This window comes from Corvus hawaiiensis, chromosome 7 (assembly GCF_020740725.1).
Source record: "Corvus hawaiiensis isolate bCorHaw1 chromosome 7, bCorHaw1.pri.cur, whole genome shotgun sequence".
Lineage (NCBI taxonomy): Eukaryota > Metazoa > Chordata > Aves > Passeriformes > Corvidae > Corvus > Corvus hawaiiensis.
Window position 1 is genome coordinate 12,854,817 of NC_063219.1, and position 20,636 is coordinate 12,875,452.

The following is a 20,636-nucleotide window of genomic DNA, read 5'->3' on the forward strand; positions in this document are numbered from 1 at the left end:
CCCGAGCCAGTGATACATACAGCTTCAGACCTCATACAGGGATCGCATCATATTCCTGAGCTGCACAGTTTAGTGGGTGTTATTTACATGGGAGTTTTCTTGCTCCAGAACTGAACAAAATATCCCTAGTGCTAGCAGGAGAATAAGGTATTGAGTGAACATATTTATTACCCTCCTTGGGCATGGAGTTTCACTGTGACACAGTCAACTTGTCTGTCATGGAAAAATTAAGGAATTCAGCTAATTGTCACTCACAGAATGCTATGGAGTAACCAAAGCAAGGGCATGCTGTCAGGTCCCCATTGTGGTAGTGGTTCAAAAGCTTTTTCCAAGTTCCTCTCCCAGTTGCTGCTGGAGTGTGGACTGGTTGAGATGGACAGCAGATACAACAGCCACCAAGTGCTGTCTGTGTTTGGAACTGCCAGGAATACTGGAATGGGCTCAATACTGTAACCCCTTCCTGTTACACACAGCTGTCACCACCTGAAGGGTTTTAGTGAAGCTAAATGAAGTCAGAAGCTTTTATCTTGCATTGCAGCTGAATGCTGAAACACATATTTAGTTTGTCTCTTTTGGGTTTATTTTTCTTCCTTTGGTAATAGGATAAAAGACCACTTTTGTGTCCTTTTTTGCATTTACTGTCAAGGTCAGAATCAAAACTGCATTGCAAGAGTCAGTAATATTTTTGACTTTCTCATGATCTGTTTTGGTTTTCTAAATCTTTTCATGATTTTACCAATCACAGAAAGAATGAAGCATGCAAAGATAATAGCATGTATCTTCCTCCTACCTCCAGACAGTAAATGAAACCATTATCATGGAGGGAAATGAATAGCACATGTGGCCTAAGACGTCCTGAAGCTTCGGCAGAAAGATTCACAAGAACTTTTCCTTTTAGCAGCAGAAACTATTGAGTGATAGCTGCCAGTGAAACTCCGTGTTTCTCTCCAGCTCAGTATTTCACAGCTTGACCTAACCAATGAAGGGAAGTTACTTCTGAACATGTTCAGTAGGTATGCTATGCTGCTGTGTAAAAAGTCACTTACCTGGCAAAATAGTGCACACCCTCCCACAATCTGAAAAACAGTGCTAGGGAGCAGATGTGCTGTGAACGGCTGTAAAAGCTTGGCAGAAAAATGCAGTGCTTACTTCAGTTTTGACTTTCTAGTAAAATGGGGCTAATAACGGTCCCAGAAGGATGTTTATTTAAAAACACTGCATTGGGCTCACATCCTCTTTCTTAAAGAGCCTCACTAAGTTTCTGCTAACTGGAGTAATTCTCTGTGTGCTCAGAAGAAGTGATAACAGCTTGCATTTATTCAGCTCTCTTCATGCCAGAAGACACTAGAGCATTTTACAAGCCATGGACTGGACCAGGCAGGGCACTTGGCACCACAGGAAGTCTCTTACAGTCTCATGTGGATTGTGCTCCTGCTGTGATCCAGCACTCTGGTCACCCCTGCTCTTGCTGGGCTGTGACATTGCTTTCCCAAGGTTATGAGAGCACTTAGCAAAGCAAGCTGAAGGGGCAGTGTTCCTCAGGCTCACATGAGCCTGCAAATTAGGAGCAAAATCTTCCTGATAGTACTCCTTGATCCAGAATTTCTCCTCATTGCATTCAGCTTTGGTGTATGGTTTTCAGGAATACCTTTGTGTGAGTGAGAATATAAGGTCCTCCCCTTACGACTAGGATATAAAATATGTTAGAGCATAGCCGTGTCTCACAGTAGTGTAGAGCACAGAAAAGGCAGCTACCAAAGTCCTTAAGTTGCAGGGGAGGGTCAGAAAAGCTAAGTGAACTCTCCGCTCACTAGAGTGCACTTGAAACATTTGTTGCCAAGCTTAAAACCTACATGTGTTAACTGTGTTCTCACTTCTTTTCCACCAAGAGACTGAATAACCATCCTGGAGATAAAAGGAGAGCCCCAGGAAATCTGAGTGAAATGTGTAGAGCACAAAAGGAGCCACCATTCCCTGTAACACCTCTTGCCAGAAAATAATTTTCACGTATTGGGCATTCATACAGTCATATGGAAAACTCAAAGGAAACATCTGCTACTTGCCCATATGGTCTGCTGCTAGCCACAAATAGTCTGTAGAAAGTAGTAAGATTCAGGTTTAATTACACTGCATGCAGAACTGAACCACATAAATACAAGCATCTTTACTCTTTTCTAACATGTTGGTATGTCCAGTGCTTTGTTAAGAGCATGAAAATCAACACAAATGAATTTTTGGAGTGAAGAAAAAGCAGTTGAAAGCTTTACCATAGGCTAGATAAAAAATTGATTCTGACATAATGCTGGGAAAATAGAGTTTGGCAAAACTGACAATTTAAAAATATATTAAAATAGATTCAGGGTAACAATTAGAAAGCAGGTGCTCTATGTTTGCGGAAAATCAAGCAGTTTTTATATTGATTTCTAAGTTAAGGCACAGGAGGGGTTGAATGGGGGAAGAAATAATCTAAAAGAATGTAATTATGTCTGTACTTATATAGTTGTCTGTACTGACTCAGTGTGGGGTGCTGAGCAGTGCTGCCAGTGTTCACAGTTGTAGAACAGTGAGAACACAGTTGCCCCTTTCTGGGACCCTTACTTGGCAAACTGTAAAGATGATGGTTTTCTGTCACCTATAGCCCAGAATCAGTGGCACCAGATGAGAGCTGCCTGTGTGTGATGTGGTAGTTTGGAGATGGGCAGGTGGCTGGAAAGGCCAGAACTAGTATTGCTTTACACTGAACAGAGTTCCTGTACTGTTTTTCTCTCCATTTACTGGCAGTTCTATGAGGTTTCTGTCTGTCTGACAGCCGACCTTTGGTAGTCCTTATGCCTCTAAAGTCCAGGTTTTCAAATCTTCTTGCAGTTTGTTGTGATATTTGTTTGCCCATCAGTCACACGATCCAGTCCTTAACCTTGTCAGCACAGAGAAGATAAAAACAGTCTGCTTGCATTCAGGTTTCCTTGGCCCCACTGGGTGTTCAGGTACCTTCAAAGATCAGTGCTTTGACCAAGGCCCCTGGGCCCTGCCCCTGCTGCCTGGGGAGTCTGGGGGAACCTGATCCCACAGCTCTGGCCTCAGGCTGGGTACTTGCCTGGAGAGCTGCAGCACTGGGAGAGGGGCTTGTGCTGGCATTCTCCTCACCTCCTCCAGCAGTCTGGGATCACCCTTGCTGTGCATTAGTGGAGAGAACAGACAGAGCTCATGAAACTGGGGGGAGTTAGGTTTCAATGAGATACTTAAGTCCCCCTTCTGACCCCTTTGTCTTTTACAATTACTTGCTTCATCCTGGTGTTTTTTAACAAGTTTGTGAAAATAGATTAAAGAGGTGAAATTCAGAGGTGGATTACATTGGTTTTTAGCTGTTGTCCATATTTTATGTCCTTGTGTCTCCCCTCTTCCCTCCCAGTCATTCATAGATGTGTTTGTCATCCTCAGTAAAAAACAGAACACACTGGTTTTGAGGCTGTGCAGGTAGACTATTGCTTTTGTGCATGTCATTGTGGATGAAAAGTGAGTATCTCCTTTCTGATCTCAGTGTTGTCAGACTAATGAGAAATCTAGCTTACTAAACACAAAAAGGGAATAATTATCTTGAAAATTTCAACTGATGTTGCACCAAAAAGCCAGACTCTTCTTTCTTCGAGGCCACTTTCCGATGTGCTTTTGGGAAAGTTGCCTCTTTTCTGTAGCAGGAGCTCAACAACTGTCTCCTCCTTGCTGGAGTGTGTTTAGGCTAAAATATATAAAACCAGTAAGGTATTCAGATACCTCAGGAGTCAGATCAGAACTGAAACTCAAATAGGAAAGAAATACTTCACAAGTTCATGTAAAAATGTGCGGGATGCTAACAAGCTGTGGTGCAACTCATACTCACCGTTGTTAAAACTGCCAAATTGTGAGATGATGCCTTCATTTCTAAATAACTAAAATTTAGAAATGTTCTTTCAGGAAAAGGTTTTCCATGTCAGTTTTTAGCTTAAACAGGTTTTTGTGATGAGGCAACAAATTTCTAATTCTTTGTAAAGAGATCTTAAAAGAAAATTGCAAATAGACCTTTAATTATGGCTGCTGAAGAGAGCAATGTTAGTGAAGGTAGATAAAAAATTACACAAAATAAACTTGAATAACTAAAAGCCTTTGGGTATTTTCAGTTCTGCTAGATTGTACTCTGCAGAGGAAAGGATTTCAGTGAAATTGATTTATGCTGTCTTTTGTTTATCTTCTTATTGTCAGACTGTACTAGTGATCAGAATGAAAATTCATGTAATCTGGTTTGCTGTGTAATCGTGCATATGCTAATATGGGGATCAAATAGCCTTCAAGCATTGTGAACATTTAAATAATATTGAGCTAATACTGGAAGAATATAATCTACTGAAACATTGCAAAATACGTAGTGTAACAGCTTTTCCTACAAGATATTTTCTACAATATATATATTTCCTATTAATATAAAGGAAACTTGAAGTATCATTTCTCCAATTACAAAATAGCTTGGCTAGGCAGTAATCCTTTAACACTTGTAATCACCTAGTACAGGTGATTGGGCTTTATATTTACATTGTCATCACATCATTCTATCTCCTTATGCCAAAAGTTTGACAGGGACAGTTCTAGTTTTTGGATTGAGGTGCAGGATTCTTTTGTGAAATACACAATTGGATTAGAGGTTCTTACCAGTTGTCTTTTCACACTGCTTGTGGGTCTAATATTTTTATGATAGACGGGAAGTATGTGCAAGAAAAAGAGCATAATACTTAAAGACCAATGTAGAGCTTATCAGGACCATCTCATGAATTTGCATGTAACATCAGCTCAAATGTAGCAGAGACAGTAACAGTACTAACATCCCTCAAACTTGCTTGAGCTTGTCAGCAGCTTGTCAATCAGTACAACTTCAGGGAGCTACTGGGGTCTGTTCCAAAGTGTTGACAGAGCAACATCACTGGAGTATCTTGTATTTTTGTTGATGCTTAAGCTGTCAGACTCTAATAGTGTCTAACTACTCAAACTCCCTTCCTTATGAAAAAAGGGCTCAAATTGTACTTCAGTGTTCAGCAGCTCTCCAGCTGAACCAGCCCCCAGAGGATGCCCATGAAAAAATAGCTCTTCTTCTTCTGGATGAAGAGCCCTGCTGCAGTTATTCAGGATGCCACAGCTGACACTGTCTTCCTCAGTCTCCAGAACAACAGTCATTCTCAAACTGTGCACAAAGCTGGTTCAGGGGAGAGTAAAGCTTATTAAATGCTCCAAGGAGAAAATCGGCATTTTGAGGGGTTTAACAGGGTTATGAAAGGACTCATTCGAATTACACTTAACAGTAACCTCGGTGCCATGCAGCTGGGGCTTACCTTTGTGAGCTGTGTCAGCATGTTTGCCTCCATGTCAGCTTGGTCTTTTTATTTCCCCATCTCTTCAGGCACAATAGGTTGGTTTGTCATAATGCCTAGAAGAGGCAGAAGGAAAGAGAAGATTCTGGTCATCTGGAACCCTTGTGATTCTCATCAGTAAAGCTATAAATCAGCCAGCCTGGCACCCTGAAGCAGCTTTTCTCAAGAGGCACTAATAACTTTAATCATTTTAGTGGGATTTGGAGGTATTGCAGCTGACTGAAAATATCTTTTCTTTTTCACTGTGCAAATACTAAATTTCATGCAGTAAACTAGAGGAAGATTAATTTGTTTCCACTAATGTCAGAACAAATTCTGAATTTGTTCTGAGTATGAAACTGTGAAATGAGGCAGCTGTCAGCATAATTTGCCCCTATCATTGCTGTGCCAGCAGCTCATTGTAGTTTGGCATTTGCAGCTCTTTTGCCATTGTACACTAGTGTGAATCCTGCCAGCCTGTGTAAGGCCAGGCATGAGTACTGTTCATTTGACCAGGAACAGGGCACTTAAGTTTTTGCCCTCAAAATCACTTCAGCAAAATGATTCCTAGAGAGCTGCTGTCTCTCCTGCTGCGTTTCATATCTCTACAGCACAAGCATTGGCTGTGTCTCATTTGCATGCCCTCCATGTTAAGCCTCTGCTTTGCCATGTCCCCTCAACAAAATTGTCTCCTTCCTGAGCCTTGCTTCAAAATTTCACCTGGATATTAAGCTCAAAGAGTGCTAAATCCTGTGCTCCAAACTGCAGATACCTGTGGTGAACAGTGATATGATGCTGATAGCTCAAGTTTGGTACCTAGGTCATGATCCTGAAAACGTGAGGGGTAAGGAAAGGAAGAATCAGTCCTTTCAGGAGCCTGGTGTGGTGAAGGGAGGCAGAAAAGAAAGGGATAATAATGTTACTCTGTTTTTTTCTGTATCATCCGTCATGGAGATAAGACTCAGTTGATTCAGAGCTATCTTGAGTCTGGTCAGTGGAGGAGGGAATTGAGTCCCAGTGCTTGGTCTACTACAGCAGGGGAACCTGTGGACTGATGATTAGGGCATGGATTCAGGTACATTCAAAGAAAGAAGTGGTTCTGAGTTGTGTGTTTGTCGCCAGAGTCTCAAATGGTATGTGGGAATATATTCAGGTGTTGATACTGATACTCAAGGTAAGGAGATTTTTAGTGCTCAGAGTAATCAGAAAAAATTGACAAGATTATGAACTCTCCAGAACATCAGCTAAAGTAGTATGTCCATGATTTTAAACCCAGTTCCAAACATCTATAGAAAACCCAAGAGAACGTAACTAGAGAGGAAGGAATTAGCAGAATGTTTTCCCTCAGGTGTCTTTAGATCTGAAATGCATTCTGTTCCTTCCTCTGCTAGAGCTCAAATCTGGTTATACCTGAGTGTGCAGAAAGTTCCTGTAGCACTCAGTATCCAGTTCTCCACAGCATACCAATGGCTACAGGCTGTGCACTGGAGTGTACCAGCTTGATACAACATTTTAGTGTCAAAGGGACACTAAGAAGCATTAAAAGAAAATGCTTTCCCAGGAGGTATTGCTGAGCTGAGCTCGGAGCAGTTCTCAATAACATTTTTGCTGTGGTCTAATCACGATCACTGTATTAAGGCTGAGTAGGGCATTTTTCCAGAAAATACATTAAAAATGGTTGAACTCCTAAGTTAAGGAGCTGTTCAGTTTAAGTGACTGTGGGACCTTTATGTGAAAACAGTGGGATCCTAGCAGGAATGAGAGACAAGATTTCATCCATTGGTTTTCCACACTGTTCTTGTCCTTTCTCCTTCTATATGTTAGCATTTAGATTTCTCTTTGTAGCTGTCTTTTTTTTATCCCCTCAGGCCAGTTTTTTTTTTCCAGTTTTCTGTCTGTTGTTTTCATCTGTTTATAATGCTGATAAATTCTTGTTGGAGGAAGTGTTGCTCTTATTTTGCATTTGCTGGTGCTGGTTGGCCTAGGACATATCTAAAGAAACATTAACTTTTCCCATATATGACACATGGCCATTTATGGTTTCCCAGCTGAGAAATGCGGTTGTACGCTTCCAGATGAAAATTAGTATGTTTCCTCTTTTTAGCCAAGAGTGCTTGTCCTCTGCTGATATAAATTAGTACAGCTGTATTGTCTTCAGGGAGGGGAATCCTCATGAAGGTCTGTACGTTAAAGAAACTTACTTTATCATATTAACTAGTCTGACATGGGCAAAGGCACCAAACTGTTTTTCTCTTGTGTTATTCTTTAATTTTTCCAGTGTTAGTTTGTAGCTAGCTAGAAGGGAGGTACTCAGGTGGTTGTTCTTTAAATTTATCGGTCCTGTCCTCTACTGCTACAACATCCAAACACTTTCCTGAAATATTTGTCAGAGACCAAAATGAAACATTAGGAATGGAAAACTGTCTAGTAACACATAAGATTTGACTATAAAATATGATAAATACGGGACTGCTATGGCCTTGCTTTCATTCCGGTATTAAAAGTGGTTCTATTTGGCATCAAAATAAAATGTTAGGGGCCAACCGGTTTAGTAAGGATCTGTTGTTAGACTGGAGAGAGGACGGTCCTGGAATGAACTGCACTAAAACACTCTTCTCATGAGCTCTGCTGTTGTGACCTTGTTGCTTGAATATGTTTTCTAGACAAAAGTTCATGTTTATATAACCTGTGTAGTGTGCTAGGGAGACACTTTGATAACAGAGGCAGAAAAGACAAAAATCTGCAGGTTTTTTAATTTAAGAGAAAATAGTAAAGATTATTAGATTCTCTTTGTAGAGGGTAGAAATAGGTAAGAACTTACAAGACTCGTTTCAGCCACCTGTTGTGAAAATCAAGGAAGTTTATTTAAACCATGTAGTTACAAAAGCTATTTGAAAGTAGATTAATCCTGAGAAGCTATGACTATTTAGATTAGCAAGCTGAAATCATCACCTGCTTATTTGGAGTTTAAGCTTAATGCTTATGCTGGAGAATACTGAGTGCCAACTGGAACAAGCGTGTCCTTCCATTGTCAGAGCCTCCCTCTTAACTGATTTGCTCTACCGTGAAAACACCCTGCTGTTTTATTTCCTCTGGTGTGTACGTCACACTAAATTGATCTGGCAGGCCAAAACAATAATTTTAGTCTTGTTTCTATGTATGAAACAAAAAAAAGTGTTACACTGCAGTTGTGTTGTCTTACTGCAGCCTTTGCCATCAGCCAACCAGCTTCTGTCCCTCTTGTTGACTACTGGGAGGCAGTGTAAAGGTTTCCTCCTCTACAGGGGGCATGGGAGGCTGGGAAAACCCGAGGGCAGAAGACTGCAGAGCTTCTGTTGCAACCCTCCTGTATGAGGCTGGTTGGAAGATTTCAATGAATGGCACTTGAACATGCTCTAGCTGGTAAATGCTTGGTTGTCAGCTGTGTGTTTGCTGTGTGTTCCCCACACTGCCTGCTCACCAATCTTTCCCTGTTGTAGTTAAGGACCTGTCAGTTCTTCTCTCTTAAAGTCTTCCGTCTCTCTTTACTGCCCACTGAACTCTGCATGATCTTCTTTTCTTGCTAAGGACGTTCTAGACAAATGTTTTGGGTTTAAGTTTTGTATAATGTCTTCCTTCAGTAGAAGCCTGTTCACATGTAACTCAGGGTCTTCACTGGGTACAAAAGCTAATGTTTAAGGTTGATTTTACTAAAAGGGTTGAGAGCTCCACTCTTCCCTTGAGTGTGTGCCTAGATGTACTCCTGGTGTTTGACATACTTTCTGCAATTTCTCCCCCAGCTGCTTGAATTTACTCGCTTATGCAAACACAAACATTAATATTAGTGGTGTTTATTAAATGTGAATTTAACTTTAAGAATAATCTACTGAGGCGAAAACAGAGTGACACACCAGAGCACTGTCCCCTGGAGAGCCTTCTGCAGAGATGCTACTCCACTGGACAATGTTACTGTGTTCATAATGTGACCAATTTACCACACGACGTGTCTGCTCTCAGACAGTTGCACTTTGACAGCTTATAAGCGTTATCAGGGATCAGACACCAAACGTTTGTGAAGGAGAGGCACATGACTCCTTTAGGAAGGCCAAGTAAAAGTGGAACAACTTGACTTCCCAGTCCTGGAGGGAATAGGGGCCAGGGAAACTGACTTCTTTTATGGAGATACTTTAATGTTTACTTACATCACAAACCATTTTCTTGTTTACCCTGACATGTTTTGCAAAAATATCTCTAAGGAAGAGAAGGACCTCATTTCACACATCTTTAATTTTGTTGCATTCTTAGTTTTGTGCTGAGACCTAAACTGTATTAATCTGGGTAGCAGCAATGGTATATCTGGCTTAATTAGGAAACAGGCTGTTGAGTCATTTGAGGATTGCTCTGCTGAATCAGACTGACTTCCACATCTGTGCAGATACATGGGAAGGCCAGTGAGGTGTTTGTGTAAAGCAGCACACATTCATTATCACTAATTTTTTGTAGCTGGCTTGCCTAGGTGTTTCTTCAGCTTCAATTTTTTAAGTCTTACTCATTTCGAAACAGCCCATAATTAATGTCTGAAGTCTGCGTGTAGTTACAGCTTTCGATTTGTTGTAGTTCTAGCATGAATTAAATTATTATTTTTTTCTTTCTTTTTTTCCTTTTTTAGCATCGTAGACAAAGAAGTGTCATTAATGGCAGAAATTGATAAAGTTAAAGAAGAAGCCAGTAAGTAAAAAAAAAAATGCAGGGAAATTCTGGAATACTGTGGAAACAGTTGTTTTGTTTGGCAGAAAATTACACAATCCATAAATTTGGTTAGCAGCATTCCATCATCTTTCATTCTATATGTATATAGTCAGATAAGGCTTTGATGTTCCAGGGTAGTTTCTGTGAGGATTGTACATCAAAATTTCAGTATTATGAAATTAAGGTAAACCAAAAGGTGATATGGAGTTAGATTTAAATTACTTACTCCTTCTGCTTACCTATCAGAGATTTTTGACCACTCTTTTTTTTTTTTTCCCCCCCCTCATTTCTGTGGTTATTCAATTACTTTGTTTCCATTTATCAATCACTGTTTGCTTGCTTATATTACCTACGTAAGTTAGAATACTGGAATTACGGAGTAGGGGAGTAGGTTATTGTGTTGCCTTGCATAGCTTTAACGGAGAATGATCAATCTTATGAATTAGAACAATTTTTAAAAAAATCTAAAAACAGATGTTTACTGCAGTCTGTTTTCTTAATAATCTATGGGAGCTGATCTGATTCTAGGCTTTCATGTTGTCTCTGGTTTTTGCATTTTCATGTATATATATTCTCATGGGGGGGGGAGGGAAGCAAGATGAGCCATGTATTAGGATACCACAATACCTGTCTTACACTCCATCCAAGATTTGTATTTACCCCCAGTAAATACAGGGGAATGTGTTTCAGTAGAGAATGCTAAGCAAGAAATTGAACACTAACCAAAGCATTGTTAGAATGATACTTTTCCTGGCAGATGAAAATATCATTTCTAGGAATGTATATAATCCTTTTATTGATTCCTGAATTTAAGGTCCTTCCAAGCAGGGTCACAAATATATGTAACATTCTTGAATGCTTCATTTGCATTTAGAACTCACTTAGTTTACAAAGGTATACTAATTGAATTTTTGTTTAAAAAAATGGTCTAAATTCTCTGTTGCTGCCCAAGTCTCTTGCAGTTGTATGTTTGGAAACTAGAAGGTATGAGTTATGACAGCAGAGATTTGCATTAGTTTGTGTTTTGAATTTTATTTGTTAAATTTCTAGGAATAACATGAAATAGATGTGGATTGGAAGCTCTGTGTTATTCTGGGAAGGAGCTGTGGAGGGATATGTATCAGCAGCTTTTTGGTTACCTGCAGACACCAGGTAGCCATAATCAGCTACAGAGCATGCACTCATTCCCAGGAAAACCAGTGGTAGAATTCCCACTGATCAGCAGACACAGGTTTAAGCCCTAACTGCATAAACAAAACCACATTTTGGAAATCCACTGTCCAGGGCTGATGGTATTATAGGGTCCCTTCATTAATCTTGGCCAGTTACAGGAATTTTTGTAGAAAGTAAACCAAATTCCTACTTACTGGCGTGCAAAGTGCTCCATTTGCACATGGCATGCTCTGTTTCCCTGTTTTCCTGCCAGCTCCATGCATGACAGTGGATGGCCCCAGTACCTGTCTCCAACAGCATGGTTTCTGCTGTCTCTCAAGGTTGCTGTAGGCTGTATAGTGCCTTCAGAAACAGGCAGCAAGTTGTTACAGGACTCTAACATGCTAACTGAGATTTAGAATATTATTTATTTTCATATCTTTTTGCTGTACTCAAGGACTGTTTTACAGTGGGTAATCTTATTCTTAATGTCAACACTAGGAAAAATTCCAAATATGATAATTTCAGGGTTTTTTTAAAACATGGGTTTTGGCTGGCATCTCATGGAAATAAATGCCAGTATGAGATCATATGGTCTAGGCAGTCACTTCAGCAAAGAGGATGTTCATCTTGGGGAGGAACAGTATTAGCATTACCTAGAATAAGCAGTAAAGCAGAACTATTGGACAAGGTAAGCAGCTGGTAAACTGTTCAATTTATCTGATAAAATTTTCTCACTCTTGTACATCATATTCTACAAAAAATGAAATTAAAAGATCAGCTGGAGAGATAGCAGCTGTTCTTAACATAAGTAATGATGTAGGCACAGATTTACCCTAAAGGAACTGTAGCCACCTCTGCCTTCCCTGCCCTGTGTGACGCGCGCTCCTCTACAGTCACACAGTTTGTTTGCTCCCACACAGCTGTACAGGTGCAGCTGTGTCTCCCTGTGCCTGCTGGACCATGCTGCACTCAGTGAAACATGGCAACAGGTTTCCCAGAGGAGGGGAGATCCTCATCCCTCGCAGCATTCAAGGTCAGGCTCTGAGCAACCCCATCTATTGAAGATGTCCCTGGTCATTGCAGGGGGGTTGGACTCGAGACCTTTAAAGTTCCCTTCCAGCCCAAACTATTTATGATTCTATGATACTTTCAAAAGAAGGTGTTACCTGATTAAATAAATGATAATGGGTTAAGAAGCAAACTGTCTGTGAAATATCATTAATTCTCAACTGTGCCGTGGAAATTTGTGGCAAAAAGAAGGCAAAGAAGCCAAGATCTCCACAGCTGTAATGGAGTGTGTCCTTAGGGTAGTTTACATTAAGTACCACTCCCCCTGACTGTATGTGTAAGTTCAAGACAAAAGACTATGACTGTTACTATTTTGCGTTTAGATGTTGTTTCCTCTCTGCCATAAGTAGTGATCCCATCAGATAGTTAATCAGTTGTTGCTTTTACACTGAGTCACCATGTAGGTAATAGTTGGTGTATATTTTGTTTTCCACCAAAATTACCATGTCGTATTATCTTGTGTATAAGTAGATCATTGCCTCGTGGTTTATGATTAATCTTTCCCTATAAGACTGTAACTACTCACCCCTTCCTTACATAGAATATACAAGACAGGCAGTAATGAATATTTAGTATTATTTTTAATAAAGACTATTGGCCTTCAAAGCTGCTTTGCTGTTGAAATGGCAAATGTGTATATTTCGTATGTGAAGGCAAAATGGTGATGTATATGAACAGGGGTTTTTTCAGAGGAAGTGAAATTCCCCTAGGTAAATCAAATACAGCATGTCTTCAGAAACAGGCTGGTGACTCCATGTAATGCTTCTTTCCATGTCTCAGTGGAAGGCTCCCTGTATTTGCGATTCAGAATAAAGCACCAGAAAACTCAAAACAACATGTCTTTGCCCCTGTTTGTCTGAATGTTGGAGGATTGGTTTAACTTTGATTTTCTGACATTTTCATTTTCAGATCTTTTTCAAAATCAGGCAGTTCAGTGAAATATGCTGATCAACTTAATCTGTGCAAGTAGCATATTGGAAGTCCAGTTGAAGTCAGTGGTCCATGTTTGTCTCGCATGTGATGTACCATGTTAATGCCCAAAGACTAATAAATTACAAAGCAATTTACCTTCCTAGCATTAATGGCTGACTATTGGTATTTGGCAGTGGAAATCCTGACTGCTCGGCAGAAGAAAGCTGAGGAGCTGAAGAGACTGGCAGACCTGGCCAGTCAGATGGCTGAAGCACAACTGTCTGAACTTAGGGCTGAAATTAAGGTCAGGCGTTCACTTCTGATTGGGTATTTTAGCTGTTTGCAGAAACGTCTGGGAAGAGTTGTCACATTAACATGCCCAGGCTGTTCATTCCTGCCATGGGCCGAGGGGTAAATAGCTTTCCATAGGGAAAGTGTAGCTTCTTAAAGTACTGTAGCACCTCTGAGCGGTGTACAGATGCTATAGGAGAAGTGTAAGCTATCCCCTCTTCAGTGTAGCAGTGGGGAGTTTTGCTGTTTGTGTATCATTTAGACTTGGCAAGTAAACCTGATAGCTTCAGGTTCAGTGATCAAACACATATTCTCTGCTGAAATGACCCACTTCCCAAGTGTGGGAGTGATCCACCCATCACTGGGCTGTGAGACGTAATTTTGTACAGATGGGGTAGTACTTGGTTCTACACAGAGATCTTGTGTACAGGGCGGGGTCAAGAATTTGTTGAGCCTTAAAGTGAGCTTAAGTATTGATTGGTTCTTTTACCATCCATACAGTCTTTTGTTCAGAATGTAAATTACTGTTATCATGTCTATTTTCGCAGCACTTTGTGAGTGAACGGAAATACGATGAAGAGCTGGGCAGGTCTGCCCGATTTTCCTGTGATACAGAGCAGCTGAAGACCCAGATTCAGCTCTGTGGAGAAAGTAAGTGCTGATGATTCCTCTCAGAGTTTCTCAGAACATACCTGTTCAGCAGAGCTGACAGCACATGTGCTGCCAGTGTGTGTGTGTGTAGCAAGCCCAGTATGAGTGGTGTCTCTGGCTGCAGCAGGACTGCTGAACACACACAAGTCAACTTTACAGTATGCAACATGTTAGACTCACTGTGCCTGGGCTGCACAGTCCATATGCAGGTGCACAGTACCATCTTTGTCAGCAATTTCCATGTATTACTCAGATCAGTTGGAGTTTTCAATCTAAACAGGATCTCCAGCTCTAGGGAATACACAAATTCAGTAATTTATAAATAAATAGTAAATTGGAAGCTTCTCTGTGTGAGCATAATGTAATGAGACCAATTCAGATCTCTCCTGCTAAGAAGTAACTCCCCAGCTTTATAACAGTATTCACTGGGTTTTTCAGGAGCCATATGGAGTCCTAAATCATAGAATCATTAAGGTAGGAAAAGACTTCTGTGTTCACTAAGTCCAACTGTCAACCACCATGTTCACAGTTAAACCATGCCCTCAAGTGCTATATCCACGTGTTTTTTGAACACTTCCCTGGGCAGCCTGTTCCAATCTGTGACAACCCTTGTTGTAACAAAATGTTTCCTAATATCCAACCTAAACCTCCCTTGGTGATACAAGAGACTTATTTCCTCTCATCCTGTTACTTGTAACCTGAGAGAAGGGACTGGTCCCACCTTGCTACAACCTCCTATTAGGTGCTTGTAGAGAGCAATAAGGTCTCCCCTCAGCCTCTTTTTCTCCAGGCTCCTGTTTCCAAATCATCTGCCCTTCTGCTTGGAAATTCAGTTTTGCATTTTTTTGCTAAAAGTGTCATGTCCCAGTTGCAAAATAAGAGCCTATTTTTCATCTTTGTCATGCTTTTTTCCCCTAAAAAAAGTAAATAATATAAGGCTTTGCCCAGAATGTTACTCTGTCCTATGGTATTCCAGTCAGGAGAAAACTGGTAAAACAATACTTAACTAGTGCATCTTGGTGGAAGGAAAATAATAAATGTTTTCAAGTAGTTCCTTAAAATACAAAACAGAGAAAATGCTACACAGTCTGCCAATACAAGGTTCTGACTGCATAGCTAAAGAACTGACTGCTTGGAGGCATAACCAGTTTAACTCATTAGACCATAAGAATTGCTTTTGCAGAACGCTTTGAAGATCCATCTAACCCCATATCCTGTCTCTCAGTGAAACCAACCCAGGATGTTTCAGAGGAAGACGTAAACTTCCCAGTAATGCATCTAATTGTTTACAGTCACCTCATAGACCCTATCTAATACCCTGAGGCATAAGAGATTGAAAATGCCATAAAGATTATCTTGACTAATAGTACCACAGCTGCTATTGATACAACCATAGACTATTTTTTTTAAACTAAACTCAATGAACTACTTGCCTAAATAACTTCCAGCTGCAGTTAATTCTGCAAGTTAATTATTTATACCTCATTTCAGTAAAGCATTACATAAGCATAGTTTGATGCAGGCATGTTCAAATCAGGTCAGTGAAGTCAGAAGAGCAGCTATTAGCAGGGGAGCAGTGTCATCCTAGAAATGACTGATAGTGCACTGACTGTCTGCAGAACTTTGCTCATACCTGCCCTCAGTGACCTTAGATGAGCAACTCATGATGATGGGTGTCTTTGACAAGAGCTTTTCAGTGCAAAAGATGTTCCTCTTAGCATCATCTCTCAATGAGACCCCTACCCTGCTGGGAGCTGCAAATACCCCTCAAGCAGAGATTATACAAGGCCTATAGCTACAAACAGCCACTGTTAAGGGCTTTAACAAAAGCAATAACCAAACCCACAGAGCTTGTGCAAAGGAAGAAATGTTCTAGCATGAGAAGAGCATAGACAGCATGTACTCAAAATTAAGGACAGGAAGAAACAAAAATAATTGGATTGACATATGAATGCCCAGCAGAGGGTTGTATCCTTTTCTTGTACACCTTTTTCTGTTAAAAATACATTTTTATTACAAGCATCTGGGTTTTTAAATGGTCTTCCATGTGCAGCAGTGTGTTTTAGGCAAGAGAGAATTAATAGAATTCAGGGATGGTTGTCCTCACTGAACACAGAAGGGAAAATTCAGTTCATTGTGCAGGTCATTGCATTGTTTTTCTGAAGAGGACACCTAGTGGGAGAAGTAGCTGATGTTGGCATAAGTGAATAAGATCCTCAGTAAAGCTAACAGATGATGCTTAGTTATTAAAATGATTCCTCATCTTCTTTCTCTGTACTAGAAGTGAAAAAATAGATAAAAACAACAGGTGTCTCTCTGGAGTGAACCTCAGATTTGTCATCTGTACCAGAAGGAAACAGAAAAATTCCATAATCAGAAAAATCAGGACAGCAAATTAAGATCAAGAACTTCATTAGCCTCAGAATCTTCTTCAAGACTGCTTGGGGGCCATTTCACAAAGGCAGCTTGAAGAAATGCAGAGAGGAATCAAGGATTTTTTTGGGTGCATTTCATACCCAGATATGACAGTGCTTAGTAAATTAGGTGATCTCAAAATACTGAGAAGTAGAGAGCAGGAATATGCTGAGATGGGCAGTAGTGGTTCCTGATTGTGAGGAGCAATCTCACTGCTGTGGTCTCTATGAAGTGGATTAGTGCAATGCATTCAGTTCCAGGTTTTGTAGATATCCATCATATGGAAGAATCTCTTTTACCCATTTCCTTTCAAGAGGAATAAGTGAAGTTCTCTTGGATGCCAAAATCCTGGCCTTTTGCCAGACTCCTTCCAGTTTTAATGTAGCGCCACCACATTGGCTCTTTTATCTCCAGAAGTGCTTCGCAGTGAGGCAGATTCACAGGTGTGGAACACTATGGGCTGACTCCCACCACGTTACTTCAACAGTTAGCTTAAGGTAGCTGACTTCATGATTTAAAGTGAGACTGAAACAATGCTTCCAAAATTAACTGTAAGCAGGGTAAGAATACAGCCCTGTTGTTCAGATGTTGATCATTTAACTGATAACATAATCCTTTTTTTATAGTTTCTCACCCAAAGAACAACTACTCCTCAAGAACACCATGTAGTTTAGTGCTGTCTTCAATGACCTCGCATGCAACAACTGGCAAGCAAAATACGCACACCCGAAAGTCCTCTAGTAATGCCAAGAACTCTGATAATAAAACAACCAGCAGTAAAGTACAAAGTCATCCTTCTTCCAATCCTACAGAATCTTCTTCTCAAGGAGTCCCAACAAATAAGCAGGTAAGATGTCAATCAGTTGTGAACTAAACTAAATTACTTCAAAACTTTCAGAAAAATATGTAGCATTGAAAGTTGTTAATACGAAATCAAATACTGGTTTGCGGTCTCTATTTAATTAATTCTTTTCGAAGATATGTAAGCATATACTTTCCAGCTTCATTTTCAAGTCAGCATGAACATACAAAGTAGAAATAGCATATGAGTAAAGACAGCTGTCAGTTTAAAAGTGACTAGTGGCAGTAATAGAGTGAAAAAGAAATACCCTCCATTATATCTAATTGCTATGGTAGAAAAACATGTAGTCCTTGTCAAATGGTCAGTTGATGTGCTGTTGAAGCACAATTATTAGATACACTTTGAAAGTAGAATCCTGCCAGGTTTAAAAGCACATTATTTCAGAAGCTCTATAATACAGGTTATATGCTATGTGCTATATTAGTAGCATTATATTATATATGTATGATACATATATGAATTATATTTTGTTGTAATAGCACCTTAGAATGTCCCTGTACAATTGTTCTTAGGTAAAGTTGCCACTAAAGTTGGTCTGAATTTTGTGCCAGTGGGGACATTAGGCTCAAGTAGATGCCTGAAGGGAAATATAAGAGCAGTGTATATTGTCAGTGCATGTATGGAATCAGCTATCCTGTCAGGCATGCAAGTAAAAGTAATTCAGTCACTTCCCACTAAGAATCAAAGCATCCTCTGAGCAAAATATCACAATGGACATGCCTTCCACAATGAGGATTCTTCACTTGACTTTCATTTACATACGAACATCTGTTCTTCCTGTAGTCATACTGTAGAACTTGCACAACGCTTTACTAGGAAAGCAATATACATGATTTGGGAAAAAATCAGTCAGTATCAAGTTCTTCAGGACTTCTTAACTGCTCAGAGAATCACAGAGAGGTATCCTGAGTCAAAAGGGATACACAAAGAGCGTTGAGTCCCACTCCTGGCCCTGCACAGCACCATCCCCAAGAGTCACACCATGTGCCTAAGAGCATTGTCCAAACACTTCTTGACCTCTGTCAGGGTTGATGCTGTGACCACGTCCCTGGGGAGCCTGTTCCAGTGCCCAGCCACCCTCTGAATAAAGAACTTCCTGATACCCAGCCTGAACCTCTCAGCACAACTTCAGGCCATCTCCTCGGGTCCTGTCACTGGTCATTACAGTGCCTGCCCCTCCTCTTCCCCTCACAAGAAAGTTGTAACTGCAGTGAGGTCTCCCCTCAGTGTCCTCTTCTCCAGGCTGAACTGACCAAGCAACCTCAGCTGCTCCTCATACAGCTTCCCTTCCAGGCCCTGCACTGTCCTTGTAGCCCTCGTTTGAACACTCTCTAATAGTTTAATGTCTTTCCTATATCATGGCACCCAAAACTGCCCCCAGCACTCGAGGTGAGGCTGCCTGAGTGCAGAGCAGAGGGGACAATCCCCTCCTCTGCCTGGCTGGCGATGCTGTGCCTGATGCCCCCCCAGGACATGGGTGGCTCTCCTGGCTGCCAGGGCACTGCTGAGTCATATTTATCTTCTATTGACCAGAACCTGCAGATTCCTTTCCTCAACAGCTGCTGTTGAGATATCTAGAATTTCATGCCCTTTTCTGTACTCTCTTGAATCATGGCATATTTTAATTTGGCATCAGTGATGAACCTGCCATCTGCATCTCTAGCTACTCAGATGTAGTATGGTATTTGCAGTTCTGGTTTTAGTTATTATAAAGAGACTCTGGTAACAATCAAAACTTTTTCATGTTTTCCCTCTCCTAGTAACAGTGTTAATTTTGACTGCTGTGTTTCTTGGCCTGTTGGAAGGATTCAGACAACCTAACAGTTATCCAATTTCTTTCTGGGTAGAATGGGCCTTCTAGCCAGAGACGAAGATTCAACCCACAGCACCAAAACATGCGGCTCAATGGATCTCATAAGTCACAAAGTGCCAGTAATGAGGCAGATCAAAATACAAAGAGTGGTTCCAGGTCTGAGCACAGAAGACAGCAGCATAACAGCTTTCGATCTAAAAACAAAGGAGCTATGAAAAATCAAGAGCAGTCTACAACTGCAAGGACCACAGAGAATCCAACGCATTCGGAGAAGTCCCGACGGAAGCATCACACGCCGGACACCGCAGACCACAGGCCTTTCCAAGGCAGGGTGTCACAATGCAATTTATGTCCTGCAAGAATGGAGGTCTCTGCTGATGCCACTGTTCTTTCAGTGCCAGCTGTGACTTTGGTGGCTTAAAATGTCACAGTGATGGCAGGCAGAGAAATTTAATCTCTTCATTTTAGTTCCTTGCTCGAAAAGCTTGTTGGTGAAGAAAATAAGTCAGAACATAGTCTTTTAAATCTTTTGCTGCTTAAAACTTGTTGGTATCTTTATTACTTGCTAATTATCAAATTAAATCATACTTCCAAGGCTTTCCCCAATATGTTCACGTTTATTTTGTCATGACTGTATGGAATCTTACCAAAGCAGCATTTATTTCTTAGAAAAAAGAAATCTAGATTGGAAAGGTAAATTGATAATTAAATTCATAATAGCAAAAACCTGTTGTAGATACGTGGTTATACCAGCCAACATTATTATTTCATAGAACAGCCTGTATTAGAAGGATCCCAGGAAGTTTGTATGCTGTGGTCTGCAATGAAATCAAATAATCTTATAGAATTTTTCAGCAAATCTCTATACACCTCTTCTTTTTTGTGCGTGTATACACGTACATGCATGCACACTGTATACGCAGAGAGTATTGTTCTCTACAAGAAGAGTTGACAAAGCAGTTCATTTGATTTTAGCTTACTGTTCCATAATCTGAGATCTTTAAATTCAAGTATAAATTGTATTAAATGTATTACATATTGGTATTTTTCATGGACAAACTATTTTTATGAGGCTGAGGAAATACGCTCATTTAAGTTTGGAATGTATATATAATGGCTATTCAGATGCACAGCCCTGTTCTCCATCCTTATCAGCCACTTTTCTATGACTAGTTGGATTTATTTTTTGCATATGAAAAGTTGCAGGTCTTCTAGACTTGAATTCAAATTATTTTTCTATATTTTTGCTGTAGGAACCATCTGTCCATAACAAGAGCTATGAGTAATAAATTACTTAGTCTTTATGTTCTGAGTCTGTATTTCAGAAAACCTGTTTCTTCCAAATAATTAAAATCTTCTTTCTAAAATA

At 40.3% G+C, this 20,636-nt stretch overlaps 1 protein-coding gene across 5 annotated transcripts in view; it reads left to right on the top strand.

Moving 5' to 3' along the window:
* SPATS2L (spermatogenesis associated serine rich 2 like) overlaps positions 1–20,636 on the top strand; it is an 86,899-nt gene extending 66,263 nt beyond the window's left edge. For all 5 annotated transcript variants that reach the window (XM_048309583.1, XM_048309585.1, XM_048309582.1 and 2 more), the window contains 5 exons: positions 10,021–10,079; positions 13,430–13,539; positions 14,075–14,177; positions 17,219–17,439; positions 19,302–20,636. In XM_048309583.1, the coding sequence (XP_048165540.1) occupies positions 10,021–10,079; positions 13,430–13,539; positions 14,075–14,177; positions 17,219–17,439; positions 19,302–19,688 (880 nt within the window). In that variant the 3' untranslated portion in view covers positions 19,689–20,636. The remainder of the gene's footprint in view (positions 1–10,020; positions 10,080–13,429; positions 13,540–14,074; positions 14,178–17,218; positions 17,440–19,301) is intronic.